At 43.9% G+C, this 17,668-nt stretch overlaps 1 protein-coding gene across 16 annotated transcripts; it reads left to right on the top strand.

The window, feature by feature from the left end:
• The first annotated feature begins 526 nt into the window (after positions 1 to 526).
• atxn2 (ataxin 2) lies at positions 527 to 17,634 on the top strand. Of its 16 annotated transcripts, none has more exons than XM_040195733.2 (26): positions 583 to 1,344; positions 2,821 to 2,851; positions 3,175 to 3,234; positions 3,630 to 3,701; positions 4,920 to 5,070; positions 5,814 to 5,828; positions 7,099 to 7,223; positions 7,429 to 7,520; positions 7,779 to 7,967; positions 8,317 to 8,489; positions 8,784 to 9,032; positions 10,644 to 10,829; positions 11,167 to 11,334; positions 11,474 to 11,581; positions 11,676 to 11,746; positions 11,833 to 12,179; positions 12,456 to 12,519; positions 12,625 to 12,771; positions 13,332 to 13,349; positions 13,877 to 13,943; positions 14,265 to 14,458; positions 14,882 to 15,008; positions 15,115 to 15,351; positions 15,724 to 15,935; positions 16,347 to 16,524; positions 16,833 to 17,634. In XM_040195733.2, exons 1-26 carry the CDS (start codon positions 1,229 to 1,231, stop codon positions 16,859 to 16,861), a joined length of 3,426 nt encoding a protein of 1,141 aa, XP_040051667.2. In that variant the 5' UTR covers positions 583 to 1,228; the 3' UTR covers positions 16,862 to 17,634. The 16 variants fall into 16 exon arrangements, with proteins under 16 accessions (XP_077943281.1, XP_077943280.1, XP_077943284.1 ...); XM_040195732.2 differs by having other exon boundaries at positions 13,877 to 13,949; XM_078087155.1 differs by lacking the exon at positions 5,814 to 5,828 and having other exon boundaries at positions 527 to 1,344.
• The last annotated feature ends 34 nt before the right edge of the window (positions 17,635 to 17,668 follow it).

Here is a 17,668-nt window from a genome sequence, read left to right as displayed (position 1 = left end):
AGAGCCTAACGATGTATTTCTTTGAAAATATCACACAAGTTAACTGTTTTGTCTTTATGTCAATTTTCAATTGTGTATATGCAAAAATTAAGATGGTGCATGTTCTGTCTTCATGTTTCATTTCAACAGTTATGTCTAGTACATCCTTCTCTATGTCGCATCCTGTTTAACGTAAATTATGAATAGAGAAATAAACAGTTAACATTTTATTATCTTAACTTAACATTCAGTACACAAAAGGCCCCCACAATGAATAACAATTCCTTAAAATTTCCCACAACGACACGAAATTTGATCTTGTATAGACAAATCATCAATGTATATATTTATAAAATAATATATGGTGTTAAGGCAATTTACCTGCAAGTGCCTCTGACTACTTATGTTTTTCAGGATTGTCGAGGTCAGAACAATTATTTGCAAGACGGCCAAACGTTTTAGGAAACTTCATCTTCATCATGCAATCGCATTGTAATGTTTAAATTAGCATCGTATTGACATCGGGACGATTGTAAATAATGTTTCCATGGCTTCTCTGCGTGAGCGCCGGTGTATGAAGCTCGTTCGCCGGCTCACGTGGACGCCACAAACCAGCCGTCGACGATTCGAGGACTTCCTGAAAATAGTGCCATGTTGCACGTATCATTCTCAAAATAAACGAGAATATATGTATTTCTTTTGTGATCTAGATTCAATACGACTACGGCTGTATTTTAGCAGATTGATGGTAAAAAAAAAACCATAATATAGAAACATTTGCTTAACATTACATGCTATGAGCCGCTACGCCTTTCATATATCCCTCCGCTGTTTTTTGTCCCCTTTCAGACTGTTTTGGTCTTTTCGCTGTTAGCAACGGAAGGAGCCTGAGATATCTGTAAACCCTATTTAGAGACAAACTATTTTTTTGCTCAGGATTACACAACATGTTGACAGAAGGCGTAGCGCCCCTGTTCATTTTGGTCGAGTAATTGGCGCTTGTTATCTTTTTAAACTATCATTTTTTTCTGTTTTACTAGGATTTGTACCGATTGCTAATTCAGATAGCAACCGTTAGCGAGCTAACTTTTAGCATAGCACCATCCTCAGCAGGCACGTTGACATTACCCTGTTCGCTAGCCAGATTTTAGGATTGCTAACGTTTGCGAGCTGTCACCTAATCGCACATCGCCGAGGGTTTGCGGTGTGAAGTCGGTCGTTTTAAGACGCTGCGTTTTATGGGATCACCATGTCAATGAAGGCCGGTGGAAATCGCAGCAAGCCCGGCGGAGGCAACACCTCTGGTGCCGCCGCAGCCGCCTCCGGTGCCGGAGGAAGCGGAGGGGGACGACAGAATCTGGGCAGGTCTGTGGAATTTAAAAAGCGAATTTAGCCAAATAAAAACACTGCAGCGAAGGACAGTGTGGCCATATTCCAATACTCGCGTACGGACGCTTGTAACCGTGGCGGTGTTGGGAGATGACATTCCCGTTAACGGTTTAAAAGTAGTATCGTTAACGTTGCGTGTTCCTGGGCGCTGTGCGGGCCTTGCGATGTCGGTCACCCGAGTTAGCATAACGCTCTGCGGCTGCGCTAGCGAGGCCTGTCCGCTGCTCGCTCCGGTAACGTTACAACTTCGATATGATGTTACCCTGTCCTGCACGTTGATTTAAAACGTATCATCTTATGTATTTAGACACGTTTCAGTGCGCACACACACACACACACTTCGCCACACGAGTGTAGCGCTGATGCTGCCTGCCAAGTTGCTGATATCAGTTTACTATCGGCTCGGAGCCGCTTCGGCTAACACCGTTAATTAGCCGTTTGACAGCCCGTGCTTGTGATTCGGTGCACTTGCCTCAGTCAGTTGTACAGCGGGGGGCATCAGGGGTCTATGATCAAACGTGTGTGTGTGTGTGTTTCACTCTCGTCTAGGCTGGTACGATACCGCAACATTGCTGCAACGGGTTTGTCAAGAAATTGATATAAAACGTGTGGGCGCACGAACGAATGGGGCGGGTGAGGAGGAGGAGGAGGAGAGGAAGAGGAGGAGGAATTATAGACCGACGGGCTTTCAACCTTGACGTTGTTTCGCGTGCAATAATGTCCTTGAAGCATGACATTTCTGTCACGGGCGTCCTAACGTACAGTGAATGCTTACTGTCGGTGCAGACGCTGCACGCGGGCCGTGGACGTCGCCGGTGTGAATCCGGGCCGGCCTCTGCCCCCCCACCCCCGGTCACTGGGACACTACGTCCCATTCATGGCGTAGGATCTTCCGTTAGGCCGGGCCAAGATCTAGTGAAATCCCAATGGGCAACAAAAACCCGCGCCTGGTTCATCCACATTACTTGGATCGGCTTTATTTCCTCTGCTAAAGGAGCGATGTGGCGGCCGTTGCCCACGTCGAATAAAGCGTGAGTGCTTTGGCCACGTGCCCGCTGCTGAACGCGGTGCGTTTTAGGACACGCTTTGTAACCAAAAATGAAGCCACTCCAAGTAGTGTTTGGCTGGCCGCTCATTCGACCATTCCAACCAGCAAAATGTCCTGGAAACTGTTTGGAATTTCAGACCGTACATTGCATTAAAAGATGTAATGAGGATGCCGAAGACATTTCAATGTGTATTTTGTTGCATTTGTGTGTATGTGTGTGAGGTTTCTTGTGAAACGGCAGTTCAGTACCGTCATAGATTTACACCACCATCTCTCGAGTAGGTGCCTCCATTAGAGATGGCTTTGTGTTAAAATGCGAGCAGTAACGTCAGTGCTGCTGCTGCTGCTGATGATGATGATGACGGTGGCAAGTTTTACAACACTGCCATTTCTTTTCCTTCCAGGGGAAGACACAGTGGTAAAGGTCCCGCAGCAGTGAGTAACCAGTTAACTGTCATAAGTCAGTGGGCTTTGATACGACGTAGGGATGTATCATCTGAAAATGACTCAACCGGATTTCTATTTATTATCAGCAAAAGCAGGCTTCTTTTACGAAAACCCCACTCTGGATTTAAACTTATTTTGATCATCCATTGCAGTCATGTGAACAGTCTTTTGTAAACTGATGTATTATAGTTTAAAAGTTGCACATAAACAGTTGTTATTGTAATAAATCTGTTATGAATAGATGTCACATACATGTGAGAGTGTACTAAGCAAATTATATTTCTTCGTATTTAACTTTTTTTTTTCTTTAGGTCATTTTCAATGGTGTATATGCAAATATGAGGATGGTCCATGTCTTGACTTCAGTGGTGGTATGTTTACTGTGTTTTATGTGTTATTTCTAGTTTTGTCTAGTACATCCTTATCTACGTTGCCTCCTCTATTACCTCAATTCTGAATAGAGAAATAAGCACAGTTATATGAATTGTGCTTACTGTAAATTAATGTGTAACAGCAGAATGAACTGCAGTCTGTCTTTCATCACACTGTTTTGTCAAATTGTCAACGCTGCAATAAGCAAAGCCTGTGTGATCTGTAGAGACAGCTGGTAGCATTAATGAAAGCAGAGATTGATCAATCATTTGTCTTTTTCACAGCAGATGGGTTTCTGAACTAGTTTTTTGCAATTTGTAAATAAACATTGTCACTTTTAATTGCATGTCAGTTTCAGACAATTGATAACAATAATAGGCATATTTATTTGCAGGGGACCAAGTGTGAGCTGAAAGTGAAAAATGGAGCAGTCTATGAAGGAGTATTTAAGACATACGGCCCAGAGGTAAGGATGACACATAGTGCAACATTTTTTTTAACTGTGCTAGTGTGGAGATAGATGTGTAATGAAGTTATTAGCAGCACTATTGACTAAGGATTACTATGCCGGGAAGTTGGTGCCTAGCCAATAGCAGCTTCACCCGTGAGGGGGCGAGGGCAAAGATCAGTCTCTCCATCTTTCCTTTTAAGGAGGCGAGGTATGTGGCCCTTCATCTTCCCTTTTAGGTTGAAATATTCTCCCATGTTTGCCCTGTGGGGAAATTTCACTTTGCCCAAATGAACAGCTTATAAGAGCAAGTAGTGGTAGAAATTTCTGTCTAGTTCACTTGGCAGAGGCTTTGTTTTAGGTTCTCAATGGGATGTACATTTTACCTTGTTATATTCACCACTATAACAGGTTATACGACTGAAATGTGAATCATGATCGCAGAATACTCCAAAATAAACTATATTTGTTGCTTGCACAGGTCAAACACAACCAATTTGTTTTGAGTCCAAAATCAAGAATCACATTTAGTTTTATTACTGCGTGCGCAAGTGGAACAGTGAAACATTCTGAACTACTCACTGCCCCTCTGTGCACTCTTAAGTCAACAATGTGTTGTTTGCTTGCTGGGTTTGTGTTTTCAATTTCCTCCTATAATTTACTACTTGTTGTTAAACCTGTTTTGGGGGGAAATTCTAGGTCACAAGCTCCTCCATCTGGGCCAAGACGTTAGGTTTTCATTCCAATGAAACACACCAAGGGATTTAATTTTCATCATTTTTTCCTCTGCTTATCAGAATTATTATCCATTAATCTTTCATTTTTAATTATTTCTTCATCATTTAGTGTATAAGAGGAAAGAAAAGTGCCCCAATTTCCTGAGCACAAGGTGACCCCTTCCCTTTTCCAACTGCTTGTTCAATCTGACATTTCAAAATTAGACATTTAATTTATATTCATTAAGATGTTTAGATATTTCATTCACAATGCAGGAAAAAAGACGCTGGAACCATAGAAAGATTGGCATTATTAAATTTTCTTAAAGAAATAATAGATTATTAAAATAATCTCATTTATTTTCCTACCTGTCCAGCTACTGTGGAACTTGATGGGAAGGAAACGCTGCACGGTCTCTGTCCTACGTGTCCCATGATCACTCATTACTTCTGTAGACGAATGTAGCTTTTGCTGTTTTCCAGAATGCACTTTAATCAGAGACATAACTTCCCTCCCTAGTGTGACCTGGTGTTGGATGCAGCCCACAGAAAGAGTCCGGAGCCAAGCATAGCTCCCAGGAAAGAAGATATTGTGGAAAGCATCGTTTTCAAGGCCTCCGATGTCGTAGTTGTGACCTTCAAAGATGTGGACCTGAATTTCGCCAGGAAAGGTACTGAGGGACTTTGTGTTGTCACATTTGTATCTAGTGAGCAGTAGTCTTTTTGCACAACAACGTCCTGCACATGCTGAAGACCCATGATGCACACACACAATGTTGATCCATTTGAGTTTGTAGTTACCACTTTGATTAGAGAGGCTTTGCCGGGAGTTAAATCTTGGGTGTCTGCTGTGAGTGGCCAGTCACTGAAGACTAATGTGATCTATTGATTGGTCCAATGTTTGCCCGGCCACAGCAAGGACACTCAATAGAGGCTGAATGAGTCCTCTTCATCTACTTAGTCTTGACCCACACAATTCTTCTTTCTGAAAAAGACGAGATAATGTATGAGGGTCTTCCCCACATGCTCTGAAGAGTTCCCTGGTGCAAAACTATAAATAAAACGGTTGTTAAACTGAGCGATTGTGTGGATTGTGGAAATGTACACCCAGACTGGAAAAGTAAAACATCTGAAGCGCCATTGCTAATGTTAGTGATCCCATGTTACTATGTCAACGAGGTAATTCATTCATTCTGTAGATAGAAATGTCATTTTTGTTAACAAGTTGCATATGATCAATGTAATTGCTGGACTTTGAGTGGTTAGAGTGTACTAGACATTTGACTAAATCCAGGAAAACAACTCTAAAGTTGTAAAGAAACAAAACAAGATTGATTGTTGGTGTCAGTCACTTGTTCTTCCTGAAAGTCCATTTTCTGACTATCGTTTATCTCTCTCCTCTCCAATGGTCCAGTCTCCTCTGATGCAGGTAATATATGACTTTTTCCTCTTGCACAACTCTGTATGCACTGAAGCCAATCTCTTTGGCTGGGGTTTGATTTATTTTTGGTGCCTTTTTGCTACTTTGAATCAAATTAGTTGAATTCTGGTATCAATCTGTACTCCTAATCTAAGAATCGTGTTGGATCCAAGTCAGTGTTCCTACATCTTTTGACCGGATGTTGCTTTTGATGGAAAACTGTGCCACCCGCTCTGTGATACACAGCGCTTATGCTGTTTAGCTTTATCTTAAAGATCAGCAGATGACATTGGGATAATTGGATGTGAGGTTCTGCTTGATTTCAAACCTTACTGGACCTCAGCTCAGTTACAATCAGCTAGATGATTCTATTGAAAGCAACCGATTGGAAACTAACATTGAGCACTAGCACGGTAATTTATATTCTGATGTATAAATCAAGTTGTGTTAACAGCTGTCATTTGCTTTGCCCCCAAATGTTTTACAATTGACCGCAATCTAAATGCATGTTCGCTTACCCTTCACTATGCGCATTGATTTATTTTATGTGTAATTCCCTTGGTGGACAGATCGTATAGAGCACACCAGCCACCTCCGACTAATGTATTTCCAGCCCAATTAGCTGCACGGTGCCAATTTAGTATCTATGAAAATGCTCTGTGCCGTCGGATCAGCAGCCCTCTCTCTATATTATACTAACTACTGGTGGCTGATATGCTTAATGCATGTCGTCCATTGGTGCCAGAGAGGGAATCTGTGCACACATGTGATTGGATTTCCTTTCTAATGTAGTTTTCTTTTTATAGTTTGAGCCTATATTCTGTAACTTCACTCAATGTCAGTGCATGTTCCTTTTTAAAGTATGGACAAATATCTGCCACAGGCCTCTCAATGTTATTGTTCTTTTTCAAAGTATTGGTATAAAGATGCATGATAAATTAAATTAATTAATCTGTATTTTTCTATTTGCATTTCTTCACAAGGCTGTTTTCATATTCTTGCGCCCACTGTAAGAATATTAATACTTTTATATCTTTACCAGCTCAAGTAATTAGCCAACAAAATAATTTGCAAGGATTTAGTTTTTTCAATCCAGTCGGCCCCATGTCTGTTTGTGACTGTGTGCCTGGTGAACCGCTACTAGCTGCACATAGACCTTTGCTATACCATGTGCCTCCTGGGGCACAGGTGTGCAAAAATGTGACAACGTGCCACCGGGAGCTGCTGTGTGTTTGTGTGCGTGACGTACATAAATATGCATTCTTTGTGTGTGCCACAGACAACTTCACAGATTCAGCAGTGAGCGGTAAGATCAATGGCGAGCATAAAGAGAAGGATCTAGAGCCATGGGATGGAGGAGAGACACACAACTCTGACAGCCTCGAGTCTCTGGATACAGATGTGGTGAGAGAAAAAAGATGGAACTTATTGATGTGGCACTTGTGAGCACATGGAATCCATACATGCATTCACATGATGAGGCTTGTGAATGGAAAACCTTATATTTGAATTAAGCAATAATAAGTTTTGCTGATCCAGATCACTGATTACATGTTAGTGGCCCTTGTGTCAAAGTCTCTGTCTGCTTCTCCCTCTCTCTTCATATCAGTCAAATGGCTGGGACCCCAATGACATGTTCAAGTACAACGAGGAGAAGTATGGAGTATTGTCTACATATGACAGCAGCTTGTCCACATATACGTAAGCTTCTCTTTGTTCATGTGTGTCTCCCTCAGTGCGGCCCATGTTATGTTTTCTCCATTAGAATAAGTTACTTTGTTGCCTTTACCTGCAGGGACATTTTGTACCACAGTACACGTACTGAAACTAATAGAGCAGATATAATTACAATTAGAGAATGTCTGCTCCAGATATTTCTGATATCTGTAGTGTTTAACCCTGGCGTGATGCAATGAATGGCAGGTCTTTGCACTAGTCTGACCTGAGCTTGTTTCCCAGGGTCCCTCTGGAGCGAGACAACTCTGAAGAGTTCCTTAAGAGAGAAGCGCGTGCTGCCCAGCTGGCGGAGGAGATTGAGGCCAGTGCCACATATAAGGCCCGCGTGGCCCTGGAGAACGATGAGCGCTCTGAGGAGGAGAAATATACTGCTGTCGTGCGTGGGGAAAGGGAGGCTCACACACTTAGCAGGTGAGACCAGAACTCACACGCAAACATCAGGCCGAGATGTTTAAATATGTTTAGTGGCTGCATCTATGAACAACTTTGTCAGACAATTTCAATGTAACTAGGCCAGTACAGTATTGTACTCCCTGTTTGAGTGCACAGATAAGATCTCAAGTACATAATATATGTACATAATGCTTGCAAACAGGGTGGCTCTGCCGTCTAAAAGCTTTGGCTTGAGAAGCATATTTAAGCCTTGAAGGGAGACAAATTAGTTCTAGCAAATTCACTAAGTGAACAGCAGCTCCTCCCAGAACAAATGCTTCCTTCGTAATTAAAGTAAACATGTTTGTGTGTGTGTGTGTGTGTCCAGAGAGAACAAGTACATTCCTCCAGGTCAGAGGAACAGGGAGGCGATGTCTTGGGGACCCGGGCGTCAGAATTCTCCCCGTCTAGCTCAGAGCTCAGCGGGACTCCCGACTCCTCGACCAGGACCCCACGACTACAGTCCCAGCTCCGGGCCCGACCAGAGGGTGGTCAACGGAGGTATGACTGACAAATCACACGCAACCACGTGGGGTTGCTTGCCACACACAATGTACAATCCGGAGGCACAGATGTTGTTTCCTCTACTGTGTAAATGATGTAAAGCCGGCTGTTTTATTCATTTTATTTATCGAACCGTATGTGTTAAGTACTCATTTTATTTCTGCCTCGCCATTCTTTCTCATATGTATTAATCCCCCTTCTTTAAATTCCTGCTTTACTTTCGTTTCCCCACTTTGACTGGTTGTTATCTGCCGTTTGTCATCCTTGATCATTTGTCCTTCCCTTTTTTAGGTTCATCCCATTGGCCCTCACCCTGTCCGTCTCCTTCCTCCCGCCCCCCTTCTCGTTACCAGTCTGGCCCCTCCTCCCTGCCTCCTCGGGCGACCACGCCCACCAGGCCACCCTCCAGACCCCCCTCTCGACCTTCCAGGCCTCCCTCTCATTCATCCCACCCCTCCTATCCCTCCTCCTCATCCTCCTTTTCCCACCATGGGCCCACATCGCCAGCCTCCACTCTGCCCAAACGCATGTCTTCAGAAGGTACCCACATCAGTGTGGAGTAGACCTGGGCAAAGGCACGGATTGAGTTCAATATGGAGCTGATGTTCCATTACAATTTAGATTGGAAGATGTTAGAAGGGTCACAAAAGTTAAATGAGAACTAGTTTCAGAAACACGTTTGCCCAGGTCTAGTGTGGAACAAAACAAATGGGTAAAGTTGCTTCTTCAGACTAATTTGGGGTCATATTTTCGATTTTCCTTACAAATTAGTATTGTGAGGGTTTCAATTTTAAGCTAATCTTTTGTCAGTGGGTCAGACAGTTTCACCTCTGGCATGTGGTCGCACTACAGTGTGCGTTGTGCTTTCTGTCAAGCTATTTCAACTACTTAGAAATGTTCTGACTCTTTCATGGCTGAAAACAAGTATGATTAGAATTATTATAACCATAGCCATTCCATCAGTCCAATTTTTTTTTAATGCAAAACTATGTGAAGTTATGAATGAAGAATGAGAAAGATGCAACCAGAAGTTGGCAGTTTTTAAATGAGGATATATTACATAAAACAACTTAGTCGGGCCTCACATACAGTGCTTAAGTGATATTTTCTGTTGTGTTGGCTCTGTACTCTAGCGCATTGGATTTGAAGTTATATCAATAAAAATGAGGGTAAAATACAAGCTTTGAGCTTTATTTTTTATGCTTTTTATTTAATTCCATATTGAATGGATTGTAGGAAAATATTCTCATTTGTTAAAATATACATGGCTCCCAAACAAGGAGTTTTTTTTCTATTAGATCTCTTGCTGAAAACGTAAGAAGTCTGTTGCATCTTTGATGACACTTAACCAGTGTGATCCCTTGTACTTGTAATAAAAGTCTCCCACTAGTGCGGCTGTGTTAGATCCCACTACTAGAGGACAGAAAAAAATAGTACTTAGTTACTCTAGTTAAATGCAAATTATTACAAAGCCTCCCAAGGTGTCTTTGGTTGTAGACTCACCACCGTCTTCCATGATGATGCTCTTTTCATTATCTTACAATTAGGCAGGGCATTGTTTAAGTTACAAATCCTGCCATGTTCACTTTTGAACTCTCAAAAAGCAAACCTTTTAAACCTGTAGTCCTTGTTGTCGGTGTGTTGAATCCAACTTCGCTGAAATGATCATTTCACAGTCCAAATACTTATGGATGATGTGTATTCTATTCAAATGTGTTCAACATTCATACTAATGTTTAGTCAAAGAATGGTTTTGCACTGGGCCTTTACCTGTGAGACACATTGTGAATTCTTTAATAAGGGTTTTCACCTCACTTCCTATCCTTTATTTCCCCATTTCTCATCTGTCACTTCACTTGGTTGTGGTTTGAAAAGTGTGTTGTGTGTTGGATCACTTTACAGGATCATCTGCGGTGTCTCCACTAACATGCATGTCACCCAATAACATTACTATGTGACACTTAAACATTTTATTTTTTAGATGTTATCAGTGCTATCAGCTTTTTTTTTTTTTTTTTCAAACTTTTTTTGATGAGCGTTTTAAAAGAGAAGCCCGCGCTGCGGGATTGTACGAGGCATCAGAGATCAGCGTGTTTACCTCACAGCTCTGCGTATGGAATTGTCTCTCTTACTTCCTTTCTTCACCTACAGGCCCACCCAGGATGTCTCCAAAGTCCCAGCGGACGCCTCGTGCTCACAGAGTGCCACCCTGTCGGACTGCTGGAGTCCCACCAGGAGGGGATATGATTTCCCACAATGCCCCTGGAGAGGTCCCGGTGACTCAACCGACCAGGAGCAGTTCCTCTGGGGGGACGTGGTCCTCTGTTGTTAGTGGAGGTAAACTAGTTAATTCTTTCCCTTCTATTTATTTACACTATACTTGTTATTGTGTATTATATTCATGACTACGTAACACAAAATAACAAATTTGCAAACCTTTTTTTTTTCTGTTGCACCTCTGAGCGGTGCTTTTTAAAAGGCCCAAAAAACCTTTTTCCGCCTCACACAGTATAGAAAAAGCACCTTTTTTATAGGGCGATGAGCACAAACATGGGTGATAAAACTAACCCTCATTCTTTAATGCTGACCAGTAAATGAAAACATGTTGACCTCGTTTGGTCTAATAGTTACATTATGTGATCACGTAAACCTAATGAATTCTTCCCCGTCTCAGCTCACAGACCTCGCTCCCCCAGACAGAACAGTGTTGGTGGAGCCTCTTCCCTCCCAGCAGCCCAGACAGGAACGGCTCCTGTGGAAACGGTTGCTGCGGCGACATCAGCTTCCTCTCCTACTGCTGCTAGCCCCGCCCCCCCTGTGGTTGCCTCGGCCTCAGGAGATGGTATGGTTAAAGTCTAGCCACACTTCCGCTGACATTGATTAAGGGAGGATACAAAATGTGTGTTGTGTACTGCGTTATTGGATAAAACGGTTGAGATAGAGTTTTTACTGGGAGTCATCAGACTATTCGTCCGTTGCAGCAAAAGAGTGCCGTGTCCAGGAGACCAGACAGGCCTCCCCCACTGCAAACAAGGAAAACATCAAGCCCTTGGAAAGCTCAGCTGGTATCACCAGAACAGTGTGTAAAGGTACAACACACCCCAGGCAGCAGTATTTTCAGAAACCATTCTGTAATCACTGAAACCCTCAATCATTAACTCTGCCTCTATACACACCTTGCAGGACTTCCCTCTATGGCACCAGACCACAGAAAACAAATCGATAATTTAAAGAAATTTAGTGTTGATTTTCGGGTAAGTGTGCGAACATAACAAACCTCATGTTCCTGAATGCAGCCTGGAGCTTGAATGTGCCTCAAACACTTGTCTTCCTCTTCCAGTTGCAGTCTAGTTCAAACCCAGAAGCTGCCTTTGACCAGAAGATGACCAAGCCTCCCAGAGACGCGGGAGACAAGCCGAAAGAGCTTCCCCTCGACAAAGCCTCAGCAGTGGGGCGGGAGGGCAGCGAAGACGGTGCTGCTGGCCCCTCCGTTGGTGCCCCCGCTCCGTCCACCGCAAACTCCAGTAAGCCCGGCAGCCCCGCTGCACTCTCCCCGTCTCCATCGGCCCCCGACCAAAGGAGGGCGGGACTGGATGTGACATCACAGGGAGTGCAGACGACCGCGGCGTCCTCATTCAGTGGACCCAAGCATGAAGAGAAGGAGGAGAAAAAGGAGCCAGTACACGAGTGAGTGGAACAGACCGCCGAACCAACGTAAAGTATTTAACGTGAAGTCAAATCCTGATGTATTCTCTTCATATTCAAAAAGACACATCAATGTGTCCCAGAAGTGCGCTGTTTGACCTGTTCCTGCTTCCACATGAGTGAAGGCACTGTACCAAAGAAATGAACTATTTACTCCTCTTTGAGTCTTGTTTCTCAGCTGTTTTGGGGAAATTAAGCAATCTTTCAGACTGATCCTTTTTAAATGTAATCGTCTCCACCATTTCTCCCCTCCTGCAGTCAAGTGAGAAAATCCACCTTGAACCCAAATGCCAATGAGTTCAAACCCCGGTTCAATGCGCAGGTAAAAAGTGCTGCCGCCGCCACCAGGCAACACAATGACCACAATCTCAGAATGTAACGGAACTCATTTTCTATGTCTGTCTCCCTCCACATGGTCCTTGATCAGCCCAAACCAGCAAACACTCCGACGCCCCCCCGGCCTCAGGGCCAGCCCAGCCCCTCCATCGTGGTCCAGCAGCCTCAGACTATGTACGGCCAGACGGTCTGCTTCCCCCAGATGTATCCCCTCACACCGGTCAGCCCTGGAGTGCAGGTGAGTGCACCTGCATGATGGAATTCCGGCATTAAGACAAATGCCTTTATTTTCTGTGCATGTCGCCCTGAGCATCACATTAAATCAGTATGAAATGCAAAGATCATTAAAACAAAACCCTAACAACCATCACCATGAGGTCTCCTTGCGTGGTTGCTTCTGTTTGTCCTCATTGGTATTTTCCTTTCCTTCGCTGGCTCTGATTAATTTTCCATGCATGCCAACATATGTCAGTTCTAATTTCCATTTTAATAAGCTGCACACATTCATTTTACGGCTATTTAGTTTTCTTTCTACTTTCATACACAGATAATGAGCAGCCTTCACTTCATCATCGCACCCCCCCCCCCCGGTCATCTTCCAGACACTGTTAGACGCTTAGTAGTGTGTATGTTCAACAACCATTATAGATGAGCACTATTATATATATTTAATTCTTTACCATGTTGCTCTAAGAAAAACTTGGATAAAATACCTTTGTTAATGATTAAAGAGTGGTTATTTTTCCTTTTCTCCCCCTCCTCCCTCTCTCTCTCCCTCTTTCTTTCTCGCTCCATTAGAAAAGCATAATATGGAAGGTTTGTGAATTTATTTAATCATTTTGTCAGTACTGAGGTGTTTTTCTACCATGTTGAATAAATGGCAATGTTTATCTGCCAACTTCTTAATGTAATTCATTCTAAACTGTCCTTGTGGATGGTCTTCTGCAACATAAACAAGCTGTAAACTAATAGGATTTTAAGCCTCTGTGTCTGCTGCAGTGCTGGTTTTGATATGAATGCACGGTGTCTACTGTTAAAGTTGGGAAAGGAAGATGACGAGCAGTGTTATGGTGGCAAAATACATGATAGAAAATGCATGTGGCCCCACAGATAATTCTCAGTCTATTTGGTGAGGGGCTGGCTGCTAAAGGCTGAATAGTTAGTGTCACACAGACTGAAAGTAAGACTAATACCACAGCAATATCCAAAGCTGCTCTTGTATTTTAGTGAGGGCTGTTTTTATTCTTGTAGAAATAATGCTTAACTGTCTTGAGAAGTTTGAGTATAAACATGTTTTTTCTTTTTTTCCTCATGTGCCGCGCTCGTTCCCGTCCTCACGTCAGTCTCCAGCTATGTACCAGGTTCAGATGCCTCATATGACAGTCAGCCAGTCTAAACCCTACAGACCAGGTAAAGGTGAGAATAAACGTGGCTTTGAGTCACTTCTCTCCCCTGCGCTCACTCTCTCGGTCTCTTGAGTGTGCGCTGTAAAAACATTCAGACACAAACCAGTATTTATGGTTTCACAGCTTCCAGCAATACTTTAATGGTGCTTAAACAAGTATAATAAGCATTATATACTACCTTTTTTTGTTTGAGGGGGGGTATTTTATAGCAAGGGTCCTCTTTTATTCAGGCCAATTTGTAAATGTCCTTTTCAAATCAGCAGTACCTTTTTTTTTTTTCTCCCCCAAGGAATCTTAATGAAATGTCTTTTAAATGATTCTCCAGTTCCCAACATGCCCCAGCAGAGGCCAGATCAGCACCACCCGCCCGGCGCGCCCACTATGATGCATCCAGCCACGGCCGCAGGACCCCCTATTGTAGCACAGAACCCCGCCTACTCTGCCCAATACTTCACCTGCAGCCCGCAGCAGTTCACCAGCCAACCGCTGGTGCAGCAAATGGCGCATTACCAGTCACAGGTAAGCTTTCATTCTCACGATACAAGCAGCTTGACGGAACGCCTGCTCCGTGCATCGTGTTAACTGATTTTGTGGAGCTGACAGGTTCCCACTCGTACGCCTGACGAGTTGTTACCTTGTTTGCCATCAGGCCGGAATATAACAGGTGCCGGATGTGGTTGATCGGGGATGAGTTTCATTTTTGTTGCCGCAAACGTCTGTGAATCTCACAACGCAATTAAGTTAAAGGATTTGAGATAACAAGAAGGGATTTTTTTCACCACTGCAGTTGATTAAAGAACAAGAATTAGCAAAGACTTCTGAGTTTGGTGTTCTATGGACATTACTTTTTATTTACTTTTTGAACTCGTCAGACGGATGTGTGTTCAAATGCCTCTGGATCCAATGCTGACGTTGTCTTCTGTCCGGCCGCGTGTTCTCCAGGCGCAGCATGTGTTCAGTCCGGTAATGCAGGGCAGTGCCAGGATGATGGCGCCTCCCACACACGGCCAACCCACGCTCGTCTCTTCGTCAGCGGCACAGTACCCCGAGCAGACACACACCATGTATGGTACGTCGGCGCACCGTTAGCGCTTCTTCATCTGCAAACCATAATGTGCAGGTCTCTTTGTATTTACCTTTTTTTATTTTATTTTTTATTCCTTAATGTCTCTTAGTGTCTCAAGGGCCGATGCCTCAGCAGTACGCCCACCCCAGCGCCACCTTGCACCCTCACCAACAGCACCCTCAGCCCTCTGCCACACCCACCGGCCAAGGCCAGCAGGGTGGTCCACAACAACATGGAGGACCTCCTAACCACCCAGCTGCCAGCCCAGTACAGCACCAACAGCATCAGCAGCACCAACAGCATCAGCAGCACCAACAGCATCAGCAGCACCAGCAGGCCGCTGCAGGTGAGTTTGCACATTTAACGCCTAATTTATACTTCTACAAAAATGTTCAAAGACGTGCAACGCGCCCCCTGAAACATTTTTGATAAGAAGAAAAAAATGACATACGAGTAGATACCTTATTAACTGTACACAGGATCTCCTCCATAATCACTTTTCCCATCACGCATCAGGCTGAACTTGTGTTGAACTATTGAATCATGAGTAAACAATACACTTCAATAAACATTTGAAGTGGGAAAGTCCAACTGAAATAGAAATGCGTACTACACCCAACCCGCCATCAGAAATCCGCTCACGTCTTGTTTAGAACGGAGCACTGGCGTTGTGTGCGGTGCCATTGTGTTCCCATGGGTGCGTCTCTGTGTGTCACAGCGGCAGCAGCAGCGCAGGCCCTCCACCTGGCCAACCAGCCCCAACAGCAGCAGATGTATTCTGCCTTGGCCCCCACTCCTCCCTCCATGACCCCGGGGCCCAATCCGCAGTCTCCCCAGGCATCCTTCCCCTCCGCCCAGCCGACCGTCTATATCCACCCACAGCAGGTGCAGCACGGCTACAACCACAACCACATGGCACACGTACAGCAGGTAAGTCACAACCCGCCTTCTGTTGGCACGACAACCGCGGCAAGCCAAGTCTCACATGAGGATGTAACTCTTTCCTCGGGTGAAATTCACTGCACAGAAAATGCTCTGTGAACTGAAACTATTATTGGTAGAAGTAGTACTTTTGGTGTAAAGTTGTCGCTACTAAACATTTCAGGGCGGTGTATTAATGAAACATTTTATCTATGGGTATAAATCAGAAAAGGGTTTTACTGTATTTAAAAGCCAGAGCTTTGGTTCTACTGTCAGTTAGTTTGAATGGAGATTAATAGTGTTTGCAAGCGGGAGGCTACACTTGATGCCTTATTTCATCCGTCACACCCACAGAAACCGTCCCCTGGTCCTCCGACTGTCCTGCTCCTGTGTGAATGTTGTGTTGATGCTCTCCAACAGGCCCATATGCAGCCTGGTATGGTGCAGTCCCACCACCCGGGGCAGACCCACCCCACTATGATGTTGATGGCTACGCAAGGTCCTCCAGGTGGTCCGCAGCAACAAATGCCCCAGAATGCCCTCAACCCCATACCTGTTTCCTCCACCACGCATTTCTCCTACCTGGCACATCCACAAGGTATGTTTAGTTCATCAAGTAACTGCTGTGTGGGGGGGGGGGTCAGAAATATGTATTTTGTTTATTTGATCGTGGCTAGTTGCCGTTCAAAAAAGGCTGCAGAGTGAGATAGCTGTCTGCTTCACTTTGCTCAGGTCAAAGTATTTAAACAAACTCTGAAACATGGCCTTTATTATTTGTTTATTTATTAGTGCTGATCCGCTACAATTTTGGCTCCTGAATATAATCTCATCCTCAACCGTTTCAATTGTGGAGAATCTCTGAATCCTTGAGCTCTGCATCTCCCCCATTTTGTGTCGTGTCTGCAGTGCAAGCCCATCATCAGCAGCAGCTGTAGATAGAGGGCACCAGCGAGCCGAGGGACCCGCTCCTCAACCAGAGGCTTCACGACCAGGCGACCAAGAGAGTTAGAGCCCTCCCTCTCTTCCCCTTCCTCATCCTCACCAGACATGCGTCACGTCAGCTCTTCTCTTTCTTTCCCTCCCAGACTAGGCAATAAGAAAATGTTCATCAGGTTGAGGCAGTGACATGTTTTATCCAGCTAGAGAGTTTTAACAGGCAAGACTGCTCCTATTCAGCCCCCGATCACATGCAGACATCTGCACACACGCAGAAACAAACAAAACACCCACCTGCTTTCAGGGGTAACCAAATTGTACCTTGAATCAGCTTGCCAAGTAAGACGTGAGAGAGAGAATGAGAGAAACTAATCAGTGAGAGTGAAGAGGAATATTCAACTGGAACTTATATTTTGTCTGCACCTTGTTCTAAGAAAAAAAGAATCTTCCAACATTTAGACAGTATTAAACTTACTGTTTATTGCTGCTGCTATGTGCTGCGTTTGTTTCCAGACTACATGACAGGTTTCTAACCAAACTAAAAACAGAAACATGACAAGAAGCTTCCTGTGAAATAAACATGTTTTGGCAGCCAAGAGGACAGAAGAAACGTTATTTATGAAATTATAATGGCTGAGGTGATCAGATCCCACTTCTCACCCGACCCTTATGTAACTTTTAAGTTAAAACTTTTACTTTGTAGATAATATAAATAATTTAAAAAATGAGCAAAAAAAATTTAAAAACAATAAAAAAGTTTTAAAAACTGAAATGCTTACTGTGGTTGTGTTGCTTTGTGCATCTTC

This window comes from Gasterosteus aculeatus, chromosome 13 (assembly GCF_964276395.1).
Source record: "Gasterosteus aculeatus chromosome 13, fGasAcu3.hap1.1, whole genome shotgun sequence".
NCBI classification, from domain to species: domain Eukaryota; kingdom Metazoa; phylum Chordata; class Actinopteri; order Perciformes; family Gasterosteidae; genus Gasterosteus; species Gasterosteus aculeatus.
Note: the sequence above shows the minus strand (reverse complement) of the source record. Positions and strands in the feature narration are given on the sequence as shown.

Excerpts from the sequence above, each read along its gene's own strand:
- atxn2 (XM_040195732.2), top strand. The coding sequence starts at position 1,229 with ATGTCAATGAAGGCCGGTGGAAATCGCAGCAAGCCCGGCGGAGGCAAC. Across the intron at positions 7,224-7,428 it reads AGTCTCTGGATACAGATGTG|TCAAATGGCTGGGACCCCAA; the intron begins GTGAGAGAAAAA and ends TCTTCATATCAG. Across the intron at positions 11,582-11,675 it reads CACCAGAACAGTGTGTAAAG|GACTTCCCTCTATGGCACCA; the intron begins GTACAACACACC and ends CACACCTTGCAG.